The 25996-nt window shown below is 31.7% G+C and overlaps 1 protein-coding gene across 1 annotated transcript; it reads right to left on the minus strand.

Annotated features, from left to right (window-relative positions):
- Positions 1-7060: 7060 nt before the first annotated feature.
- LOC111700363 (putative protein MSS51 homolog, mitochondrial) lies at positions 7061-20728 on the minus strand. The gene is made up of 15 exons (XM_023471245.1): positions 20657-20728; positions 19798-19900; positions 17488-17568; positions 16818-16940; positions 15010-15071; positions 14190-14274; positions 13099-13176; positions 12384-12416; positions 11964-12041; positions 11819-11904; positions 11364-11433; positions 11121-11200; positions 9356-9416; positions 7826-7923; positions 7061-7227 (listed from the first exon to the last, which is right to left on the minus strand). The coding sequence occupies exons 1-15, from the start codon at positions 20722-20724 to the stop codon at positions 7191-7193; spliced, it is 1143 nt and encodes a 380-aa protein (XP_023327013.1). The 5' UTR covers positions 20725-20728; the 3' UTR covers positions 7061-7190.
- Between the last annotated feature and the right edge of the window lie 5268 nt (positions 20729-25996).

Below are 25996 nucleotides of genomic sequence, written 5' to 3' on the forward strand. Positions count from 1 at the left end.
TGCTGTCCTGCATATTTCAGGGTAATTAAGTTAAAATTAAAAATAAAAATTATCCTAAAACATAACCACTGTCTTAAATAGATTTCAAGACAACATTTCATGCGCTCTTGCTATTTATTCTGATATGTGATATTGGCTGTACAATAATATAAAACACAATTAAAAATGTTATAAAAACTCTCTTTCTTAGTTTTCTGTAAATCATCATCAACAGTTTTGAACTCAGTGCTGCCATCTATAAACCCTGCGCTGCCACTTACAAATCAGATTTCACCGTCAAGATTAAAAGACGTTCTTAATAAAATAGAAATTAAAGGGAATTAAAAAAAATACATCATCTTTATGTTTTTAACTTTTTTTCTCTTTAAATTTAAGAATAAGAAAACTTACTAGATCTGCTGAAAATCATTTTAACAATTTTTTTTTTAATCTATAGGAAATTTATTGCCACGAGTCAAACCTTTTCAATGCATAAGGAAGTTAATAAATGCTTTGAATTTAATTTCATTCAATTTCATTCAATTTCATTCAATTTCATTCAATTTCATTCAATTTCATTCAAATTCATTCAATTTCATTCCATTTCATTCATTCAAAGGAAGGTTGTTTCAGAGTACTAAATGATTCTAATGATGATTTTAAACTCTTTTCTCTCTCATATCCCAACTTAACAATAATCCACTAATTCCTTCCAAAATGTCGTCTTCACTCCTTATTATCATTTTTTATCCACTAAACTACATATTCTCCATAGTTTTTATACACGTATTTGACTATATCTGTTTCTCTGTTCTTAACTTCTATATCTTGCTTATTTTCTTTCCAATACAGTGGTCCCCATAAAACATCTATTCATTACTCAATCTTACCAATTACTCCAACTCTCAATTTACCAACCCTTTTATCATCCTAACATTCACTGAATCCCAATCCCAACTTCCTCTTTAGTTGATATCCATTCCAATTCCCAACCTATTTTATCTTTTCCCAATTGGTCCCTATCCAACCTATTCCAACTTCCTAGAAATGTTTTATATTATTGCCGACTTTTTACATGACAAATGACATTTAGCAAACAAAATATTATGATTTAATGATGTATTATTGTTTAAGCAATGCCTTCTTATAGAACACCTTTATATACGCCAGTTATATCTAGTCCTTGGAATTCTATCTTTTCTCTACCTGCGTGGTTTTAAATGGTTGGCTTGGTTGAGGGGTGGTTATATCCCAAAACAAGAATTATCAATTTAATGATGTATCATCAATTTATCAATTTATCATTCAATTTAAATCTATATATGTTTATTTTGTAAATTGTTATTTACTATTTTTACCCAGAAATTGAACTAGGATTTTTAGTAGTACATGTTAGACCAGTGTAAAAAGAACAACAAAAATGAAATAAACCAAGATTAGAATCCAGCCTCTCACAGGCCTTTTTTGTCGAATGCATCTACCTGTTAAATGGACTAAAAACCAGAAACAATGAATATATATTGAATTATACATAAATATATTAAAGACAACCAGTGAGATGAGAGATTTAAGCTACCCACCCCCAACCCAATTAATCTTTTGCTTTTTCCTAAAAAAAGTTGTTTAAGGATACCGTTGTGAGTCAGCTAGGTATTATAACGCTTACAGTTTTTTTAATGAAGATTTCTGTCGTGTATTTCATCTTAATATAAATCATCAGGCAAAACTTTTAAATTAATAAAGTGCAAAGTTTTTTGATTCATGAGCGAACTGAAATATTAGAATTTAATGAGACATTGTAGACATATAATGTCTATGCAGACGCTGAACTCCAACCTTCGAGTGTGGAGGTGGGGAAGACTTCACTGGAGATTTTACTTTTGTACACGACCACTTTTTCAACAATTTTCAATTAAATTAGTATTTATTTAGGGTTAGGTTAGGACCTTTCTCAGACATGGGTTAGGTCTCGATCTACAAATGTCATCCCCCCTTGGGCCCTAAATCATGCTTTTAGTTAAGTGTGGCAGTGAAGTCTTCCCCACCTCGAACACACCTCGAACAGGTTGGAGTTCAGCGTCTGCCTAATTTCTAGTAAACCCAATTAGATTATCACGTACAATAGGTGGCATTGCAGAATGTGTACACTCTTTCAGTTCAGTTGTATCTACGTCATAAGTGTCAATTCAGTGTTATAATATATCATTGTAATTTGGATATATTACGTTAAAACATATTTCAGAAATGTTTATATAATGACATATTCGGGGAAGCCCATCTGGGAATGTTTAACCAGATTAAACCCCCAGGTCAGGGGAAAAGGCAGGCAAAAAGAAAAGGTAGTTTTCTAATGAAATGTCGTCTTTAAAGGGATTTAAATTTTTTCATAAATGTCGTATTTCACAATTTTTTGGAACACATCAGAAATATTTAAAAATTAGTGTTTGAAATATGAAATTAATGGAAAATCTATGTACAATGTTACCCACAAATGATAAGACTGTAAAGACGACATGAAACCCTAGAAACCAGCGACGTCGCTGGTTTCTAGTCCAATTAGGTCGAGATAGGTCAGGTTAGGTCGGGTTACGTCAAATTACCAAATTGGTCGCAATATGACCAGTCCCCTTAGGTCGTGTTAGGTCAGGTTAGGTCGGGTTACGTCAGATTACCAAACTGGTCGAAACATGACCAGTCCCCCAGGTCGTGTTTGGTCAAGTTAGGTCGGGTTAGGTTGAGTTACCTAACTGGTCTCATACTGGTCTTAACCTGACCAATCCACTTAGGTCAGATTTGGTCGAGATTGGTTGAGTTATGTCAGGAGACCTAACTGGTCCGAACATGACCAGTCCCCCTAGGTCGTGTTTGGTCAGGTTAGGTCGGGTTAGGTTGAGTTACCTAACTGGTCTCATACTGGTCTTAACCTGACCAATCCACTTAGGTCAGATTTGGTCGAGATTGGTTGAGCTATGTCAGGAGACCTAACTGGTCGTAACATGACCAGTCCCCCTAGGTCGTGTTTGGTCAGGTTAGATCGGGTTAGGTCGAGTTACCTAACTGGTCTCATACTGGTCTTAACCTGACCAATCCACTTAAGTCAGATTTGGTCGTGATTGGTTGAGTTATGTCAGGAGACCTAACTGGTCAGAAAATGACCAGTCAAACAACAACAGAAGGACAGTTATGGTGTGAATGTAATACCAGGGGGGGAGGGTTAAAGTGTAGCAGTACTAATAGAATAAATTAGGCTCTGCTCATTGGTTAATAAATAAATGACTTGTTTAATCATTTGGACGTCAAAACTTTGGTAATTTGGACGTCAAAAGTTTGGTCATTTGGACGTCCAAAGTTACGTCATTTCGACTTTGACAATTTGGTCGTAAGGACTTAAGAATCCTTGCGTTAAACGTCCTCAACACGTCCTCAACACCTAAAATATGACGTCGCCGGACGTCGCACTGGTAATTATGGACGTCCCCATGACGACCTTAGGACGTCCTCTGGTTTCTAGGGAACTTTTTAAATATTACAAACTCAAGGTTAAAGTAAGTTTTCCCATAAATCAAAAAAATTTAAATCCATTAAAGTAATTTCTGAAAAAGAAATTGATCAAGTTAAATGCTTGAAGTTTTTTGCTGGAGGGGGGGGGGGTTGTAATATACTTCAAGGGTAGAGCATGTACAAATGTGAATTCAACATCACATTATTATGCATAAAATGATATCGTTTTTAAAAATAAATTATTTTTTTGTTTGTTTAGGGGGCGGGGAAGAACTTGTTTTGTGTCTGGATGGCGTCCTCCCCTTGGCAAAATCCAGTTTTGCATTCTCCCTGAACAAGAAGACAAATTGTGGCCTAATCCTTTAAAAATTGAAGAGACAACTGAAATCAGAGATAACCGATTTTCTGCTCTATATTTATTTTTTAATAAATGATTAAAACGTTTTTGTATTTTATTGGTTTTTGTTGCTGTTGTTGTGTATGATGCTATAGTGTTGTTGACTTTAAAGTCACTATAATAAAATAAAGAGATCCAAATGGATATTTCTAACATTTATTTAAAAAAAGAAAGTTTTGAAATATTTGCATATAAGACGGAGTTAAAATTGGTTGATTTAGAAATTAACAAAGAATTAATGATGAATATTTGATGGCACTTCATGGGAATGTTGTAGAGCTTCATGTTGGTGGAGCAGATCAACAGGAACTGGGACAACAGGGCTTATCAAAATCAGTAGGAAGAGATCGCGGCTTGTCATGCTGGCTATGAGCGATTATGTTGTCTCTGGAATGCATGATGAACTGGGAACCCTCGGGTATAAGCACGCCTGCTGTTAGCTCAGTATCTGTATCATCATCATGAAGGAGTCAAGAGGCTCCCTGTGTCGGAGCTGTTACTAGCTCAACTCTCCTAACCTGACTGAGGGCTGGGATGTGTAGAGGGGTGAGGGGGGNAATATTTTACCATAAGAATTCAAAGTTTGATATCTACGAGTACTCTATAAACTCAACACAAATAAAATACAGTTCAGAACTTTTTTTTACATTAAATGTTTACAATAGCCTTTAGCCTTGAGAATTGAGAAAGATAAAAATATATTTTTTAAAACTAACTATAGTATAATAAAATTTCTACAATAACTCTATTTGTTTTCTTATTCCTGTGATACTGATTTTCGCCATTCTTTCTTTCTTTTCATTCTGCAGGGGGGGGGCGCCCCCCCCCTCTCAGGTGCTAGGGGAGGGCGCGCGCCCGGTCGCCCCCCCCTAGTTGCGCCTATGCTGGGATAGTATATAGTATTGTGAGCCGAACAAAAGGAATAATACTCGAAAGAGGGAAATAAGGCGAATTGGCTAGGGAAACACTCTATTCTACCGGCCATACATAGATGAGAACCTCTTCTTGAAAAAAATGTATATTTCAGTAACGAGGTTTCCTACAAAATACAAATTGTTATTGGCGTACATGCATATAAATAATAATTGTTAATAAATATTAAACTAGTTGGGTGTAATTGAATACATGAATATTGTTGTAAACTAACAATTGGTTAATGAAATATGTATCATTGAGAATTGAACAAAGGTTTAAAGGTCCTGCTGTGAATCGGCAATAAAGGTTTGAAGGTACTGTTGTGAATCGGCAAATAAAGGTTTAAAAGATATTGTTGTGAATTAAGTATACGGAACTTACAATCTAGAAAACTGTGGCACGGCGAAAAGTTGTTTGAACTGAAGTCTAAAGCAATTTAATTCTTCTGAAATAAATATTTATCTGGTTAAAGTAATTTCACTGTTTATTTGCAAATGATTCACTGAAATTATGTTTAAATTGGTTCTTTTAATGCACTTTAAGTTTTATTCGCTCCATGAGGTTTTTGTTTTTATTTACACGGAAGCCTTGGAAATGTTTGGTTTGGTAAGTGGACAGAGGGTTCAACGAAGTTACAGTTTGTCAGAGACGACCTTACAACAGGGTAATTTTAGGAATATGGTTCACAAGTATATAGTATATACTCTATGTAATTTGAGTTGTCTTTCTATTTAATAGATTTTGGGATATCTGAAGTTTTTTAAGTATTCCTACAAAGACGTTATTTATCTAAGCTGAATCTTGAAAATCATATTTACTAGTTTTTAACTTTTTTACTTTTGACACTTGTGACGTTGTGCGCAGTTGGACGATTTTTCTGTTGCCATCTATTGTACAGGGTGTCCCACGAAACATGACAATTAGTGAATGATTTTAAATGTTTTTTCCCATATATTACATTATATATTAAAGATTTTGTGCAGTTTAATTCGTTAACACAATCTTTTACTCAAATATATTTTACTTTCAAATTAATTTTACTTTCAAATAAATTTTACTGAAAAATAACTGCCATGTTTTATTTCTAATTAATGATAATTAATCTCTATTGTATCAAAGAACTTAACATATTATGGAAGAAGACATTTAAAACTATTCACCAACTGTCATGTTGCGTTGGACACCCTGTACTTGACAATCTATTTGAGTAAACCTACATTTAAAGAGTTGTATCATTACATGCCTGTTTTTAACAGTATCTTTAAAGTCTTTTCTGAGCAAAAATTATGATAAGTTTCAGTAACAGTAATATGTGGATTCTGTGGATTTATACCTTTTTTACCTTTTTCTTGTTACTCAGATAAGGTTAAAGCTTTTGATCAATGAGAGATCAGTAAATCAGTTATAGCAAAACTGAATCAGCTTGGTTTCTTCAAAAGTTCTTAGCTCCTAGAGGTTTATCTGTGGAGAACGGGTGGGAGGGGGGGGGGGGCTCAAAATCTTCATTAAATATTTAAACTATGATTTATGACTGGATGAAGTGTAGTAAACTACCCCCTCTCAACCAATAAGTATTCAGTCAGAGATTTGTCGCAGCTTATCTACAGTTCTTCGGAGTTCAACCAGAGGGGGTTTAAGGGAGGGGGGGGGGTCGTCCCCCTGGAAAAATTGGGGTGGGGGACATCCCCTCCCCTGGAAAAATATAGGGCATAACTATAAAGAGGGGGCAACTTCTATAGTCTCTTTCATTTGTTTTTTTAATTTCGACATCTTTCAATTATCAACCCCCCCCCCCCTCCCCGGCCTGGAAAATATTGTTCTAGTTCAACCCTGGTTAAATTTCTTGGGAGGGGGGGGGGTGAGCAGTCATTTGTTAAAGAAATTGAAGACCAAATAGATCAAGGTTATAATGCAAGGAAAGTTAATGGCAGTTGTGCATACTCTATGTACATTTTGAAACCAGTTCTCTCTGAGCGGAATTTGTAAACAAGAATAGATGCATTAGTGTTCGTTAGAATCCGAGGAGGTTAAAAGCATTAAATTTAGATACTATTGATAATTCCCATACTAGTTTCCTATGACCAAAATATTTCATTGACTTTTTATGTGAAAGATGTATCCCATGTCAGGCTGTGACATATGTCTTGTGTTTACATTACCGCCCAGTGACGTACACTGCAGTACAAAAGATGCGTACACCTCTGCAATAACTTTCCTTGCATTATAACCTTGGATCTAACTATCTATCTATATAGCCAAGCCACCAAGTGCCGATAAAATCATTTATTTTAGTTTTATAGAAAAGGAATTAGAGAATACATTAAACACAAAAGTTTCAGTTATTAAAGATTTCTGATATTGATTGATTCATTCATTGATTGATTGATTTATTGATTGATTACTCGATCAGAGTTAGAGTTTTCATGTCAACGGTCCTAAACAAATGAAAAAAAAATTATTTTGTCTCAGCTATCTTAATTATCGTCAACTTTGGTTCTTTAGTGTCTATTGTCTGTTGTCTATTGTCTGTTGTCTGTTGTCTATTGTCTGTTGTCTGTTGTCTATTGTCTATTGTCTATTGTCTATTGTCTATCGTCTATCGTCTATCGTCTATTGACTATTGTCTATTGTCTATTGTCTATTGTCTATTTTCTATTGTCTATTGTCTACTGTCTATTGTCTATTGTCTTTGTCTAATGTCTATTGTCTATTGTCTATCATCTATCGTCTATCGTCTATTGTCTATTGTCTATTGTCTATTGTCTATTGTCCATTGTCTATTGTCTATTGTCTATTGTCTATTATCCATTGTCTATTGTCTATTGTCTATTGCCTATTGCCTATTGTCTATTATCTATTGTCTATTGTTTATTGTTTATTGTCTATTGTCTATTGTCTATTGTCTATTGTCTATTGTCTATTGTCTATTGTCTATTGTCTATTGTCTATTGTCTACTGTCTATTGTCTATTGTCTTTTGTCTATTGTCTATCGTCTATCGTCTATCGTCTATTGTCTATTGCTATTGCCTGACCTGCCCTGAAATGCGACTGAATACATATTACTGGCCCACATTAGTTCAGGATTATGAGGAGTTTGCTTCAAGTGTTGAGAACCAAACAGATTAGATTCCTTTAATTAGCGTTAGCGTAATTTTAAGTGACCCAGAGTGACTCAAAGATGGCAATGCCCGATTTACAACGGTACTCTTGAAACCTTCGTCGGTTCAAACATGTGGAAAATATTGTCGTTTTTCTGGGTTTAGAAACTTTGTTAAATCTGAAAATTCCTGAATATATTCTGCAATAGAAATGCACAAGTCTTGGTCAGACAAAGTGTACTGTTGTTAAGTGGGCATGGACATCTTTGCATAGAGGGACACATAATATATCTTACAGTGGGATCCATTAAACTCTGGAATTGGAAGACGATATTTAAGCAATATTTTTTTATTAAGTTTTACCAGTAGCTTACACACATAATCTGTAGGGCAATGAGTTGTTGTTAATCGTGTATGGCATTTTTTGAAATACAGAAGTTCACAATTAAAATAATGTTGTGAAAAGGTCTAAAAAAAACTATAAACATGAAAAGAGTTTTTATTTCCGTAGTAAAGAATTTTTATCATTTATTTACGCAAAACCATAAACCATATTTTTTTCTTTCTTTGAAAAATCTACTCAGCAGTTTCTGTAAGAATTGAAGAATACTGATTTGGAAAGCATGTAAAATAAAAAGGAAGATATCTTTAAGAATGTAATTGGATAGTATCAAAAATATATAACAATATAAAGATAATATGATAGCATGATTATTATTATTTTTAAGCCGACATTTTTTTTTTATTTCTACAATAACTTAAAATTTAAAATATAAAATATAACCGAAAATATCGAATATCCTAAAAGTTTGAAAAATATCACTTAAAATTTAATAAATTGCTTAAAAAATATAAAATCAACGAAAGAAATGCAAAAAATAATCATTCAATGAGTAACATACAGGGTGTCCCACGAACATTAAAATTGGTAAATAGATTTAAAATGTCTTCTCCCATAATTTGATAAGTTTTTTAAAACAGTGAAACCCTTAATAACGAATACATCGGACAAATTTTTCAAATGTCGTCTTGACAATTTTTCAATGAGTTTTATACTATATTTTGTAAATTTCAGTATTTGCGAAAATAAATAAATAGCCATGAATATGCAGGAACAGTTTCAAAGAGTTTCATATAATCATTAATTAAAAAAACTAAATATCTGCAACATTTCATTATCAGAAAGTAAAAGAATACGACATTTGATGAATTCTTTCGATGTATTCGTTATTAAGGGTTTCACTGTACTAAAGAGACTAATAACATTTTTTATAAGACGGTTATGCTATAGTAAAATTGATTTCACAGGTTAAACTTTTTTTAAAAGAAATAAACTACAAAAAGTCTTTAATATCTAATACATACTGTGGAAGAAGACATTCAAAACTTTTCACCAACTGTCATATTTCGTGGGACACCTTGTACATCCGGAAAACTATAAAGATTATTCAGTAAATGACAAACCTTTGAAATATATTTGACGAAAAGGTCATCAAACCTTAGTAACGAGGACTCATACTCTTCCCTAAATTCATAGATTAATTAAATAACAGATAGGACACTAAATTTCGTCTTTGCAAAATTTCTGTGTGCTTCGTTTACAATAACGCTGGAGTTACGTGTAGTTGGCGTAGAACAAAGACAGATAGAGAGCCTGTTATACGCCGACAACGTGTAACTCCTTTGGGCTTCTGCCTCAGGTTTATTGTGAATGAACACACGGAAATATTGAATATTTAGTGTACTGTCTATGCCTAAATTGATATTGAATTACGAAAAATCATTAGTTTCAGAGCGGTGTAAAATTGGGGGGGGGGGGCATATTGTTTTACATTGTTTTGTGTTGTCTTAATTCTTGATTGGAAAGCATGTTTGTTACGAAATTGAAAAAAAACTGATTGTGTATAATTGATTCCAATCTGTGAAATTTCTCAAAATCATGTAGTGATCATTTCCAACTAAGAATTCATTTTGCTAAAACAAATTGTCAAAGTTTGAAATTTCATAAGTTTTTGCCATCAGATTTCCAACATAAAGAGATTTGAAAATTTGAGTTTGTGGAAAGCAGATTTGGTGGCAAGTAATCAAACTTTAAACCGCTGTGCGGGTATAAAAAAAAGGAAACTAAATGGGAAAACCAGACTGAGAAAGGAAAAGACTTCTTCAAAGCTAACATATATATATCTAGAAAAGATTTGTTTTCATGCTAATTCCTAAATTTATATTAAAAATATATTTTTAAAATTAACCTCTAATTCTTTCTTTTTCATTTATAAATAAATTAGAAGTTTATTGCGTGATTTCTAAATATAATGTTGTTATTTTTTTATATTTGCAATAATGCAGAAGAGACACCTAGTGGAATTGTAAATAAAGATAATAATATACAAAGGAAGCCAGTATTTCAACATGGAACTCCCAACTAACATAATATTTGTTTAACAATGGAATGATAGATAAGGATGTGTGTCAACTACACTAAAATATTATAATCACTCTACTCTAATATTTGACACAATTCAAGTTGTGAATTTGCATCGAAATGTTCCAAAAGTACCAAAAGTAGAAACATATCCATTTTTTTCTAGACTAGAGTGTAAATTTTTTTGCCAAAAATGATAGCCTTGCTTGACCATTTTATTTAAAAGCATAGGAATGTTATTTTTACTGCAGCACTTGCTTAAACAAATTAGGAGTGTCGGGTTTGGACCAATTCACGGTTTGGAACTTTCTTCCCTTAAAAAAGTTAAAATGTAAAAACAAATTCATCAAACCAAATTTCTTATATTTATTCAAAATTATCATTTTTTTATTTTAATTATTCTTTTAATTAAAATATCTGATAAAAAAATAGCTGTTTTTAGCTTGTATGGCTATTTACACAGATAGCTGGACCCTAATTAAGGTACACGGTGCATGTACAATGTACATAGTACAGCACATTAGTTTACACTGTACATACAGGGTGTTCCATGAAACATGACAGTTGGTGAATATTTAAATATGTCTTCTTCCATAATATGTTAAGTTGTTTGATATCAAAGAGAATAATAATAAATATTATATGGCAGTTATTTTATAGTGAAATTGATCTCAAATTAAAATATATTGGAGTAAAAGATTTTTTTAACAAACTAAACAGCAAAATTTTTTAAAATCTAATCTATTATGTGGAAGACGACGTTCTAAACTATTCATCAACTGTCATGTTTCGTGGGACACCCTGTACCTGCTAAAGAATGTAAAAACTGTAACTATATTCTGATCCAAGAGAAGCTCAAGAGTTGGTTCCCAGAACTCATAAACACCCTGCAATAAACTTTTTTTAGAATAAAACTATATAAACATTTTTGTTAGCTTTTTGTCAATATTCTAGAAATGGTTTAGTTCATTAGCTTCAATCTATGTCCTATGATCTAGGATCTAGGATCTATGATTTACGATCTATGATCTATGATCTAGGATCTCCTACCTCTGCGTGAAGGCCAGGATGAATCCCAAGAACTACATCAGGTTTCTCAACCTTCTTCTTTTCTACAAACCTGGAGAAAAATAGTGTAAAACTTGAACTTTTAATTTGATTTTAAACATTAAACTTGACTATGACAATGACCATGACCATGACCATGACCATGACCATGACCATGACCATGACCATGACCATGACCATGACCATGACCATNTGACCATGACAATGACCATGACAATGACCATGACAATGACCATGACAATGACCATGACAATGACCATGACAATGACCATGACAATGACCATGACAATGACCATGACAATGACCATGACAATGACCATGACAATGACCATGACAATGACCATGACAATGACCATGACAATGACCATGACAATGACCATGACAATGACCATGACAATGACCATGACAATGACCATGACAATGATCAATGAACCCACCTATCCCAGAAATCATGATATAATCCATCCCAAGCTGTAAGTTTACATCTCTGATGGATCAGCATAGGAGAAGAAGGGGAACAATCCTAAAATAAAATAATAAATATTTTTGATTTTCATAATTTTACAATATTGAAAGTTAAACCTGTGCTAGCTGCTGGTTAGCTGGGTCAGGACTTACAAGGGTCAGCTTTATCGGGTTGGTTGGATTGACGGCCAGAATCTTTAAACCATTCATAGTTTTATTTTCAATATTTTTTATCGTTGAAAATTACACAGGAATCGATCATTCCTATATTATCCTTGAAGATTGGAGATTAAGACATCTTAAAAAAATATGCATGCAATTTTCAGGAGAGGAATGGTTTGGCCAATGGTTTTAACTAACAATTTACTAAACCGATTTTCATTTTCTATCAAGGTCTTCAATCCGATTTTTTTAAATGATAAAATGTTTTAAGAATTTAAATACACTGTAGATCAAAAATATACCGGGTTGCAAATATTTAGGAATTGAGGTAAGTAATCAGTTAATATTCAACATTTTAAACTATCTGGTTTCTTCCTCAGTGAAAAATCCAGAATAAATCATCGTGGCCTAAACATAGTTAATTAAATAATTAAACATTGAAATTATTGATTTATAGATTTATAGATTTATAGATAAAAACTGTCATGATGTTCGGATAAAAACAAAAACAAAAATAAATTTTTAATAGTTATTAATCTTTAGAAATCATAAAAAAAGATTTTTATCAATCGAAAATTTAAGAAAACAAATATTTTGATAAAAATTGGTCCAATTTGGGAAAAGTCTGTACTGTACTGTACTGTACTGTACTGTACTGTACCGTACTGTACTGTACTGTACTGTACTGTACTGTACTGTACTGTACTGTACTGTACTGTACACTATACTGTACTGTACTGTGCTGTACTGTACTGTACTGTACTGTAATCATACATAGATAATGTTAAAAGATTTTTTTTTAAAGGACTATATAGTTGTTATTTCCAGTGATCTTCATTTAAACAAGGGCCTTCATCTTACCAATAATAAGAAAGATATTATCGTTTTGCTATTGTTGTTAAATTCTGAAGCAGAAATGCGCAAGTCAATTTATAGAGAAGCCAGAATTGAAAATAAACGATGGTGAATATCGTGAATATCTCATTTATTCTTAGCGTTTTCAGACAAAGCTTTTGGGAATCGAACATGTCACTTGAAATTCCGTCTAGATGCTGCGAAAAGAAAAGACGACATTCGAAAAGCCCTATACCTCAGGTCGGTCTGTTCCAACCATATGAATAGACTTGGCCTTGTCTTTTCCTTTCTTCCCAACATGGGTAGAAATCACCTAAAATCATCAAAAAGATTAAAAACACATTTTACAAACGCGAACTTTCTAATCCGAAGTAAATTCAGATCTTCATTACACTTTAAAGTTCATACAATACAAATCTTATAAGAATAAAAAACAGTAGCGCAAATAGGGGGAGGGGCGAACAGAGTTTTGCCCCCCCCCCTTAGCATATTTCACCCTCTCTTGCCCCCCGGCTCACTTGACTCCAGCATGATCATGAAAAAAATACCAACATTTTTCCTTAGCGCTTCACGAATCATTTCTATTATGAATTTCTAACTATTTTCTCGTTTTCGTCTTATAAAAAGAAAGTCAGTCTTAATTTATCTTCTCAAAAAACCTGTATATATGTTACTTCTCAAAGGTATTACAATACATATAATGTTACACAAAACCTGACAATCTAAGAAGATAAACAAGAAATATAATAAGGATTATATCGGACTATTAGGACTTTTGCAGACAATAAGAGGAAAACAGCCGGATAAGCCCCTTAATGGGACAGAAAGACTATTATGAATTATGATCAGACGAAATATAGTCAAGTACTACCAGGAACTATTTATTACTTAGGACTGCACAGACCTACGATTAAGGGACTATATAGTGGACAAATTTAGCTAGTGGATAATTTACAAAAAATTGCTGTAGACTGTAATAGGGGACTTTAAATAAATAGTCAATATGACTATGCCAGGGACTAACAGACACTAAGAAATACATGAAAAGACATTATAACAGAATTTTTTCGGCGCGTCCATTTTAAAGCTGTTGGAAGTAAATATTTTTTTAACACAAGAACATGGCATGGTTATTTTCAGAGTTAGGAATATTATTGAACACAGAGCCAACCTCTCGACGATTAAAAAATGCTGTTTTTTTACATCAAAAATACAGAGCTTGCCACCCTACACCCCCCACCCAGCCCCTCAAAATTAAATTTCGCCCCCCCCCCCTCACAAAAGTGCAAGTTGCGCCACTGTTCAAGGCGAGCAAATAGTTTTTACCTTTCCTATGGTGAGCGGATGTGTAATAACTCCGGAAATCAATCTTTTTAAACTTTCAAGTATTTCCTCATCTCCTGGATAGGCTCTACACAAGAAGACGTATACAGGGGGGGGGGCAATGAGGACTCAGTCCCCCCTCCTGGATTAGTGAAAACTATGATTTCTACGGGGGTTTCAGGACCCCCCCCTGGACAAATTACTGTAATTACGCCCCAGAACGAAAAAGTTTTTCACAATTTGAGCTCCTTAAAAAATCTGACGTTTGTGCCCAGATGAAATAAATAATTAATTTCAATTCTAAAATTGTATTTCTATAAACGTATTTTTTATCTTCTATAATCCAGAGTTGATAAAAATTTAACCGTTGCATGATAAGAATATATTTTATATATTTTCTTAAACATTGTAAAACATTTTCAATTTTATAGTTAACTATTACAGCTTTAATAGATACTAGCTGAAGAGACCGGTGTTGCCCGTGAAAAAAAAGAATGTTAAAAAAAAATTTCAAGAAAAAAAATGTTAAGAAAAACTGTGAATTTTTTCCCCCAGGCTACCCATGAACGTGTCCACAAAAAATGTCAGCCCAATAGATCCAGCTGTTTGGCCATTCTATGAACATGGAATTCATACATAAGGACATTAAATACGCATAGAATTGCGTAAATGTCGTCTTTCTATTCTACAGTTTTATGGGCCCCTCTGTCGTCTTTCATGAATTTTAAATTTTTTATCAATTTTCAAGATTGACATTTTCAGTATGAATGATTTAAAAGTTTTATAAGAAAAACAATTTTTGTAAAATTATATTTTTCCCCACCTGTCTATATACTTCCACCATTGTTTGATGAGACCAGTTTGAATCTCCAGGGCTTTTAGAACCTAAACCAAACCAAATATTTTAATCAATCAATCAATCAATCAATCAATTGTTTGATAGGACCAGTTTGAACATCCAGGGATTTTAGAATCTAAACCAAACCAAATATTTTAATCAACCAACTAATCAATTATTTGATAAGTTTTTTGAACTTACAGAGATTTTGGAATATAAACCAAACCAAATATTTCAATCAATCAATTAAAAGCAAAAACATAGGTTTACCATGTATCTACATAGCTTAAAAATCCCCTTTTCAGTGAAATGGTCTGTGCACACTGCTGTTCCATAGTTTTCTGGTTTTCACTGTATTTAAAAAAAATTGTTATTTGATATATTTAAAAATTAATCTTTTACAGAACAAGAAATTCTTACATAAAACGATCTAAATATTTGAAATAAAATGTTTATTTCATAATTGTAAAGTTAATTCGATAAATTTCATTACTTTTGTCTATTTAGGGGCTTCAATAAAATCTGCATATTTTGCATTTAAAAGATTAAAATTCGAAAATTAAATTCAACAATAATTATAAAATTTAAATTTAAATGAGTTCACAATTAACTATGAAAATCCGCCAAATACAACATTAAACCGGTTTTATGAACTAAATTCTGTTGAAAAATAGATGCAACTTAAATTCGAAAGCCCGAGCCGTAAATAAGGCTCAACAACAGCTTAGACCCGAGTCGTATTTTCTTGAATTTTTTAAATCGCCGGCTCAGGGGCCGAGCTTTATGAAGTGGAGAGGTGGCTAAACTGCCTATAGCGCCGAGAAAATCTAAATCACCGATTCAAATCATCCTTAATCTTTGATTTTGAATAGGTGATTCAAGATTTGAACCGGTGATAGGTAGCTTAGCAACTTGGCTCAAATTCATCAAATTATATCCGAGCTAACTTATTACAGCATTAGACAATGTTAAGTGAGCCTTCATGTTTTAAAAATTTGTATCTTTTTTCATAATAAAATTTTAACTCACGTCTTTGTGGCAGTTCTACCAGTCCTTCCAGTCCTTGACTTAAACTTGCGTCTTTGTTTTATATTTCAACTTAAATAATGTCTTTGTGTAAAATCTATTGAAATTATACTTGCGTCTTTGTGTTATATCTGAACTTAAACTCACGTCTTTGTATTTTATCTGAACTTAAACTCACGTCTTTGTGTTATATCTAAACAAAATCTAACGTCTTTGTGTTATGTCTGAACTAAAATTCACGTCTTTGTGTTTTATCTAAGCTTAAACTCACGTCTTTGTGTTTTATCTAAACTTAAACTCACGTCTTTGTGTTTTATCTAAACTTAAACTCACGTCTTTGTGTTTTATCTAAACTTAAACTTACGTCTTTGTGTTTTATCTAAACTTAAACTCACGTCTTTGTGTTATATATGAACTAATATTCCCGTCTTTGTGTTTTATCTGAACTTAAACTCGCGTCTTTGTGTTTTATCTAAACTTAAACTCACGTCTTTGTGTTTTATTCAAACTTAAACTCACGTCTTTGTGTTTTATCCAAACCTAAACTCACGTCTTTGTATTTTATCTGAACTTAAACTCGCGTCTTTGTGTTATTTCTAAACTAAGACTCACGTCTTTGTGTTTTATCTAAACTTAAATTCTCGTCTTTGTGTTTAATCTAAACTTAAACTCACGTCTTTGTGTTTAATCTAAACTAAAACTCGCGTCTTTGTGTTTTATCTTAACTTATACTCACGTCTTTGAGTTTAATCTAAATTTAAACTCACGTCTTTGTGGCAGTTCCACCAGTCCTTCCAGTCCTTGACTTCCTGTGGGGGTCGACCCCACGTGGTTTTCCCCAGAATTTCCGGTAAATTCTTCGGTAGCGCGCCGGGGAAACATTCAACTATCTACAATATAGCAAAATATTTACAATAATAATATTAAAAATAATAATAATAATACTAATAATTAATAAACAAAAGAAAATGAGGTTTTGCCTTAAACTCAAATATTCTAATCCCGGTTCTTTGCAACCTGATGGTGTAAATGTTTGATAATTCAAAGTTAGATTTTTTAATCAAATAGAATGTATACTTTGACACATCTAAGATCTACGACGTTGGGTTAAAAAGATAAGGATTATAAAATTAGATATAGTGGTAAAATCTCATGTATTTAACTAGCTGAAGTGCCCGGCGTTCCTCATGGTATTTTTTAAAATCTAATTTTGGAAAAAATCATATTTTTTTAGTCTATGTTACCCCCGGGGCATTCAAGGGTTCCCTCAAAATATTTCAGCCCATTCGGTCCAACCTTTGTACAGCTATATACTCTATAACTTAAATAGAAAAGAAAAGAGCTATTATATAGATATCCACCATTAGGAGCAGACAATTATCAAGGTATTTTCTAGAATATTTTATATATGATGTTAGTAGTTTTTATAGCTTTTACCTGGTCAATCTTCTCGTTCTTTAGAATATGTTTATTTTGTTCAGTGATTGGGTTTAATTTATCAAGTTTCTTCAGAGTCACCTAAACATTTTTGTCATCAAAATGTTCGTTATTTTAACTTTTTTTTTATAAAGTATATTTAAAACAAACATTCTGGTAAAGATACAGTGATAACCAGAAAAAAATGGAATAGGAAGACTACATTATAGCAATACTAGAAAGCAAATAGTTTTACCAGACACTTCTAAAATTACTTTTTTTGTGAAATGGGCCTGTTTACACTGCACAATTGCTGTGTTTCATGGTTATTGAACTTTTTAAAGTTAAAACTTGATTCTAAAAGTCGTCCTTCTATTCCAGAGTTTTCTGGTTATCACTGAATAACAATTTATTTGTTTAATTATAGATGAAAAGAGTTTCTTATTTTCTTAAACAGCTGAAAAAAATAGGCACAAGTTTTGAGTAGTTCAGACAAGCTTATAGCTGATTTTCTCTAAACTCCTCAAAGGTGAAAAATTTTCAGAAATGAGAAGGTCTGAACCATAGAGTAATAAAAAGGAAGAGGTAAAGCTTAGCTCATTAGATGTACACAACCGACCTCCCTACTAATTAATTAATAGAGTGGTCGGTTGAATACATCACGATATGTTTTCGTATCTAACGCTGTACACTTGTATATATATAGAGTGATCGTATTTCTAAGGGGGATTTTATGGAATTGACCAATTTTTAGATTTTCTTTCTTTATTCAAAGAGAATTCGAGGATGTAGACTGCAAACAATTGACAATTTTCAAACATAGAGAATAGAATATATATTAGAGGGGAATTTACTCGAAAAAAGTGTAAAACGGCCATTTTGTTGTACTGTTTCCATACTGCAGGTGTACTTCACTTTTGGGCCCTGGAACATTATTTTATGGAAAATCTAAAATTAGTATTAATAGAAAATCAAATTATAAAATAGGCTGGTTTCAAAATTGACTAATGATCATTTCACATATATAGACTTTATGCCTTTCACTTTGAAAACGATGATTTTCCGTTATAACTATAAACCAAACGATGTTTTTTATTCACCTAATTCATTATAAAGTTTATTTAACAGCTTTAAAAAATTCGAAATTGAAATGGATAGTCTAGGGAACATACTGTATTAATGTACTGTATTAATCAACTGCATATAATTTGTGAACATTTACATGATTTGTACACTTTGAACTCCCTTTTAGGCTGAAAGGGACTGAAAAAAATCATACCGAGAGATTGTCTAAATTCCCCTCTAATATATATTCTTTTCTCTATGTTTTCAAATTTGTAGGTTTTCAACTTATTAGCAAAAAGTTATGTTAAAAATATTAAGTTTTTAGGGCATGAATTTAACTTAAAACATTCTTATTTTAAACATTTTTATTTTTTCTTCTCTTCAACTCTCTATCATAAACATGACAGTGCATGCAGGGTTATACCACAAAAGATGAAACAACGATAACGACCTGGAGCTCTTTACCCTAAACAGGCTGGGGCGGGGGAATCNGGTATTACTCTCTGGTCTGAACAAAAATATAGACCAAAACTCGATTGCATTCAAATTTATGTAACCGATTACATCTTGATTTAGCCTTGTTAGTCCAGGGCAAGGTTGTAAAATAAGGTTGGTTATTCACGATGCACTTCAATGTATGGAAAATGTCGTCTCCTAAGATAGATAGATATGAACCTAATATCACGTCACTGATTAGTGATTAAAGAGGCGAGAGTGATTTCATATCAGGTTTTTATCTATCTATCTTAAAAGATGACATTTTCCGTACATTGGAGTGCATCTAGAGTATTCAACCTTATTATACAGGGTGTCCCAAAAAAACATGGGAATTCAGTGACGAATTCGATATCGTCTTTGTTATGAATTAGCATTGTAATACCTAATTTCAAAAGCCATAATATTATTATGTCTGCTAGAGTTTATTTTATGTAAAGGGTAAAAGACTGTAAAGATGTGTCTAAAATGTCTCCGCAAGATCGATGAGCAATGAAGACGGACAAGTTTACTCTGTTTGTATACTGCAATTTTCTTGTTTTACTAAGTACAACCGTATGCAGTCAAAACATAAACAAACAAAATGTGAACATAGCAGACGAAACTCTTACAGATAACAGCTTTCTTAGTAGGTTTCACTATCCTAAATCAAAGAATTCTTTAAAAAGACGATATTAAATTCGTCACTGAATTCCCATGTTTATTGGGACACCCTGTACAACCTTGGCCCAGGGGAATATGACAAAAACTCAAGATAAAAATTGTTTAAACCTTGAAAGCAAGTTTTGTTTTCTCCTCTATCTCTGGACCGAAGGGTTTCCCTTCTCCGAACATTTTCTCCGGAGACACCAGGACTCCGTTCGGAGCCAGGATCCTTCACAATTAACAGTTTAAAGAGACTGTAAACGTTTTTTAGATGAGTTACAATGATAACGATTAAACCTTAATCGGTTTAAAAAAACTTATTTAACTCCCGTTCCATCAAAGTCAGAAAGAGAACGTCAAAAACCTTACTTGATTTAAAAATATTATTTGTCGGCGTCAAGCATTATAGAAATCGCTAGGTATAGCAACAAGGCGTATTTTCCGGGAGAATTTATTTATATTTCTGAGAAATTAAACGTTTTTGTATAAAATTGTAGCTTTTCATTATCATTATTTCTATTTTTTAACATACCCTAGACACATACAACTAACTATAAATATGTACATTTGTACTGCTTTCTATTGTGTTTAAGGTTCCCACAGATTTTACTATGTATTGACAACATAAATGAATAATAATATGGTTACATAAAATTGCATGTTACTATTAAAAAAACCTATTTTATGAAAATTATATGTACAGTTTTATTTTTACAAAAACAATTTCTCAGAAATATAAAAAAAGTTCTCCAGTAATGTTGATATGATTTCATAAAATTCCGTGTTACCATTTAAATAAAGGGATTTTATGAAAATTATATCTACTTAACACTGATAATTTAATTTCTCAAAAATATAAAAAATGTTCTCCCGGAAAATACGCCTTGTTGCTATACGTAGCGATTTCTATACGTTGGATTTCTTCCACTTTTCTTGAACACATATACAGAACGTTTAAAACTAAAAGTAAACCAAAAAATTTGACCTTGAATATTTTTGACTGAATTCTGAAGGAGGATATTTAATCCCGGTAGGTTCAGCCTTTTCTCCCATCTTTAAATCTGGAAAATAAAGTTCTACACTGTAAAACATATCAGCACAAAACATATCCTCATGAAACATATCAGCTCAAGAAAAATATCCTCATGAAACATATCACCATAAAACATATCATTACAAAGCATATCATCACAAAACATATCATTATTAAACATGTCATAACAAAACATATCATACATATCATCATAAAACACATATCCTTACAAAACATATCATCATAAAACATATCATCATAAAATATATCATCATTAAATATATCATCATTAAACACATCATCATTAAACATATCATCATAAAACACATATCCTTACAAAACATATCATCACAAAACATATCATCATAAAACATATCATCACAAAACATATCATCATAAAATATATCATCATAAAACATATCATAATAAAACATATCATAATAAAGCATATCACCATAAAACATATCATCATAAAACACATCATCATAAAACATATCATAATAAAACATATCATCATTAAACATATCATCATAAAACACATCATCATAAAACATATCATAATAAAACATATCATCATTAAACATATCATCATTAAACATATCATCATAAAACATATCAAAGCCGTACCAAAACAAAAAATATTAAAAAGATATATTAAAGATCTCAAAAATAGTGTAAAAGAACATTACTAAGTTTAAATAAAATATTGTTGAAAATGTTTCAATGCTATTTCTAAAAGGTTTCTAAATTTTGCATTAATTTCAATCTGCTTACATAATATTTATGATGTCATAAGATAAGGCAACATGAAAATATAGATAAAAATAATCTGAATGATTAAGAAAATAGTTATAGGTAGATATCTGAGAGCAAAAAGATAATTAACAGATTATCAGTCAAGATGGAACTCTTCATCTTTATGGCAATATTATTTGTTTTGGGTTTAATCTATGGATATGCTAATATGAAGAAGCCCACTGGACAAATTATTTCATCATTGGAATCTGATCTTGCTGAAATTGAAAATCTTTTAAAAGTTCAAGAATCTAATAATGATCCTAAAGAAAATAAAAACATGTTGAGCGTACTGAATGAAAAAGTAGAAAACAGTCGGAAAAATTTAAGAAAATCAAAACAAGTGGTTATAAATTTAGAAGAAAAACTGGAAAATGTTGAATGCGAAATTACTCGAAAAATTTTGATGCATAAAATTAAAGAAGAGCTCGCATGAACATTTTGAACCTAGAAAAAAAGCTGAAGAAAGTGGGCGTGTGATTTAAAATACGAACCTAAAATGAATCAATACTTGTTTATTCAAATAATGTTTTTATGATTTTATGGAAAAATTAAAACGTATGTAATTATCGTAATTTTTTCACAGTTATTTCTAACAGGCTAAAAATTATGAAAATAAAAGTGCTTCTTGCTAATTTTTTCAAAACTTCTCATAGATGTGAAATTTTTAATAATGAGTAAAAAATAGAACAAAGAATTCCAATAAAAAAGGGATGTCTTTAGAGGGGTTCGAACAGGGTTCCGAGGGGTTCGAACAGGGTTTTGAGGGGTTCATGGTCGCATGGCCCCCCCCCCCCCTCGTCACACTGATTTAACAGTTCGCGCCTTTTCCCAGCTCGCTGGGACTTTATCCTATTTTTTAATCTGGGAACAAGACCTAAATATTAAATTTAACTAATCTTCTGAAAGTGTAATGTGTGTGTGTATGTGTGTGTGTGTGGTTGTGTGTTTGCTTTGAAACTTTATGACAGAAACAATCTCAAGAACTGACGAGGGTCAACCCAGACCGAAATATTTCTTTTTAAATGTGGAACTAGCATCTACTTTATTTTTCGCTATGTTTTGGTCCATCGTCAACACGCAATTTAAAATGTGAGTGCAGTGTTTTTTAATAGTTTTTAAATTATTGTATAACTTAAAGTTTGCTTTGGTTACAAAATGTTTTTTGACAAATAATAAATAAGGTAAAACTAACACTTTTCGTGTACAATACTAGGCTTTTCGGGCTAATCAACTTTTTATTGTGGCTCTATTTGTGAGCATCTTTCTTTGTAAAATATTAAACAATAACAAAAAAGTTTACGGTTTCAATAATATTTTTTCGTGGATTTTCAAAATTTTTCGAAAATCAAAAACTTTTGGAGACACCTTTTTGTAACTCTGAGCATAAACCTTCCCAAGTTCCCAGGGGTTATGTGAGGTCCCACACAAATTTTGGGCCCGATTGGTTTAGCTGTATAGACGTCTATTGGATACAAGCGGACAGACAACCAGACAAGCAAAGTATAAATAGATTGTTTGTAATTGTTTGTCCAAGATTATTAATATTTGACAAATATAGAATATTGTTTTAAAATTCAGTGATAGTGATGGACCAAACCTTTGTAGAGTAAAAAAGTAGATGTTAGTTCCACATTTATTGTGAAAAAAAGGTTTTATACATACTCATGGCTTCCGCATCATAGTTTGAAAATTTTGTCAAAATTCAGCTTTTTTCTTTGGAGATAAGAACTTTTTAATCATCCATGTTGTTGCAAACATAAATTAGATTATCATTAGGATTTCTTACTTTGAAAAAAATTTGTTAAGGATAAAAAAAGAACATTATTATAATGAATATTCTTGTTCAGCTTATTAAAATCTATCATGCATAAAAACAAAGTTATATCCAATGTATGATAAAAGAAAATTATGCTCAAACAGGAAAAGTTATATAAGGCATTTTTAGTGCTTTTAAAAATTGAGTAATACTTTGAGACGTTAAACATCATTTCCTAAATAAATATAAAACAATTTTTTTAATTTAGTAAACCATGGAGTATAGCCCGCAATTTGTCCTGCACCCTAAATGTTCTTATCTTAAATTTGACAGTTAGTTAAGATGAATATTTTTCCGTATATACTGATTTCAGTATATTTCAGCATTTTCCTTATATTATATTTTTTTAATGTTCATTACATAAATTTGATACGTATTGCATATGATTTCATGTTTAAGGAGAAACCCTGTAAAGTTAAAGCGAATTTCATGTTGGATCAAAATAGGATATGTTTTTAATCATATAGCTCCTATTTCCGAAAAGCCATGTAGAAGGGCATGGTTGTCAGGCTCTAATAGGCAACCAAATGCGAGTTTCTTAAACTTGAGCGTAAAATATAAACTATAGAGGAGCTACAAGGTCACAAAATCATAAGAGTATGTTGGCTTAAGACTTTTTCTAGTCTGGATTGAACTAAAGTTTTTGTAAAATGTCTAAAATCAATTAATACTATTTCTTTGAAAAAAAATTCTTGTGAAAAATTCATAATCTTTTTACTGTGAACTTTTTCGGATATTCATAAAAAAACACATTATAAAAAGAATTAAATGTAAAAAATCGCAAAAATATATTTCCGTGTACGTGCAATACAATGTTGTACAGTGCAAAGATATGACCTAACAGTGCCAAATGGTTTTTTTTAGAACAAATCATTTATTAGGGGCGTAGTGGAGGTTTAGCTTGGGGGGGGGGTGCACTTTTGTTGCGCATAAGCGCGCCGAAATTTTTTTTGTGCAACCCCCTTAAAATGGAAAGTTTAAAAGCTATATTAACCTATACTTGACATGAGTCATCTGACCATAATTACCAATCATACCATTATAAAATCTAATAGAAAAAAAAACAAAAAACTTTTAGAAAATACATTTTTAATTGTTTGTAATATATCATATAAATCAATAATTATTATATCATGACTTGATTACACTGGCTTTTTAACGATACCTAAATCTGTATTTTGTGGCGCTTTGTGTTGATAAAAAATGTTCTCAAATTTTCCTTTATAAATATTCCCTAACCAATAAATAGGCCCGGTGCAGGTGTGTTTCATATAGATTATATATATTAATTAAAATAAAACTCTGTGCCAAACATCTTGCTCTGAGAGATTATCTATATATTCTAAATGAAACCCCGCGAAAATAAATTGTAAATAAGATTAAGGTACTAGAAAGAAAAGAATTTGATAATTTATCATAAAATGGACAAATTGTGACATTGTAAATTGCTAAGAAAAGAATATATATGTAAGTTTAATATATTAGGGCCTGCCTCTGGCTCTAGGGGGGCATGTATGTCTAAGGGGGACCTAGGGGTTGCATGTTTAGGGGCCACCCCCCCCCCCACTACGCCCCTGTCGTTAATACCTTTTTTGCCCCTTTCAATTTACAAAAGTGCTTATTGTACAATACAATGACATTTTTTATGAGACTTTTATGCATGCAATTATACCGTAAAAGGAAAAAGATTTTTTTGAAATAATCAATAGTACTTCAGGACTTTTTAGGTGAAGAGAAATCAGGATTTTTCCCACAAGTTTTTTTTAATATGACTTTATTAGATTTATTGATTAATATAGCTCGTCGTATTGAAATCTTGCAACAAGAACTTCATGTGGTAATACGGAATCTAAAAGAACTCGAAGATGGTCTAAGATGGTGAGATAAAAAGATGGTCTAACAAAATGCAGTGCAGATCTCACTCTTTTTCTTTCATTAATTTATAATTGTTGTTTATAATATGTATATCAGAGAATTGTTTTTTTCAATAAAGTTTCAATTTTCAGCTTAAATTCTTCTTATTTTTGTTAAATATTATTGCCTATATTATCATAAAACTGATACAGTTCTGGAATAGAAAAACGACTTTTAGACTTAAGTTATAGGACTTTAAATTGTCCAAATGAGCAATGAGAGTGAGACATAGCAATCGTTCATAGTAAACAGACCCATTTCACTAATTTATTCATTTAATAAGTGTCTAAACTGTTTGCTTTGTAACAACATCAAATACACCTAAGTATTGTCATAAAGTCGTCTTTCTATTTCAGAGTTTTCTAGTTATCACTTTAGATACAATAACTATGCAATATGTTATATGTAACACAAAATAACCTATTCAGAATTTGTTCGTTTTCAAATATACAATTTTATAATTCTATAATTATACTTAAACTATAATACAATCTTATCAGAATTATAATAAATTTCTTTTAAAAAACACTTGATCTCAGCAAAATCACACCAGGGTTGATTATATAGATTATACGTTTATAATGGTATATATATATATATATATATATATGTGTTGTTTAAATTGACAACAAACAAAGTACACTCTGGGAAATGGAGAGATGGAAAACATTTTCTTGCAAATCATTTTCAAAGACCTATTAAAAATTATGCTATCACTCTACCAAGCTTGTAAAATATGCGCTTAAAATCAGAATTTTTATACT

This window comes from Eurytemora carolleeae, unplaced genomic scaffold, assembly GCF_000591075.1.
Source record: "Eurytemora carolleeae unplaced genomic scaffold, Eaff_2.0 scaffold178, whole genome shotgun sequence".
NCBI lineage: Eukaryota > Metazoa > Arthropoda > Copepoda > Calanoida > Temoridae > Eurytemora > Eurytemora carolleeae.

Excerpts from the sequence above, each read along its gene's own strand:
- LOC111700363 (XM_023471245.1), bottom strand. The coding sequence starts at position 20,724 with ATGGGAGAAAAGGCTGAACCTACCGGGATTAAATATCCTCCTTCAGAA. Across the intron at positions 11,434-11,818 it reads TATCATGATTTCTGGGATAG|GTTTGTAGAAAAGAAGAAGG; the intron begins GTGGGTTCATTG and ends ATTTTTCTCCAG. Across the intron at positions 9,417-11,120 it reads GTTTTTACATTCTTTAGCAG|GGAAGAGTATGAGTCCTCGT; the intron begins GTACAGGGTGTC and ends CTATGAATTTAG.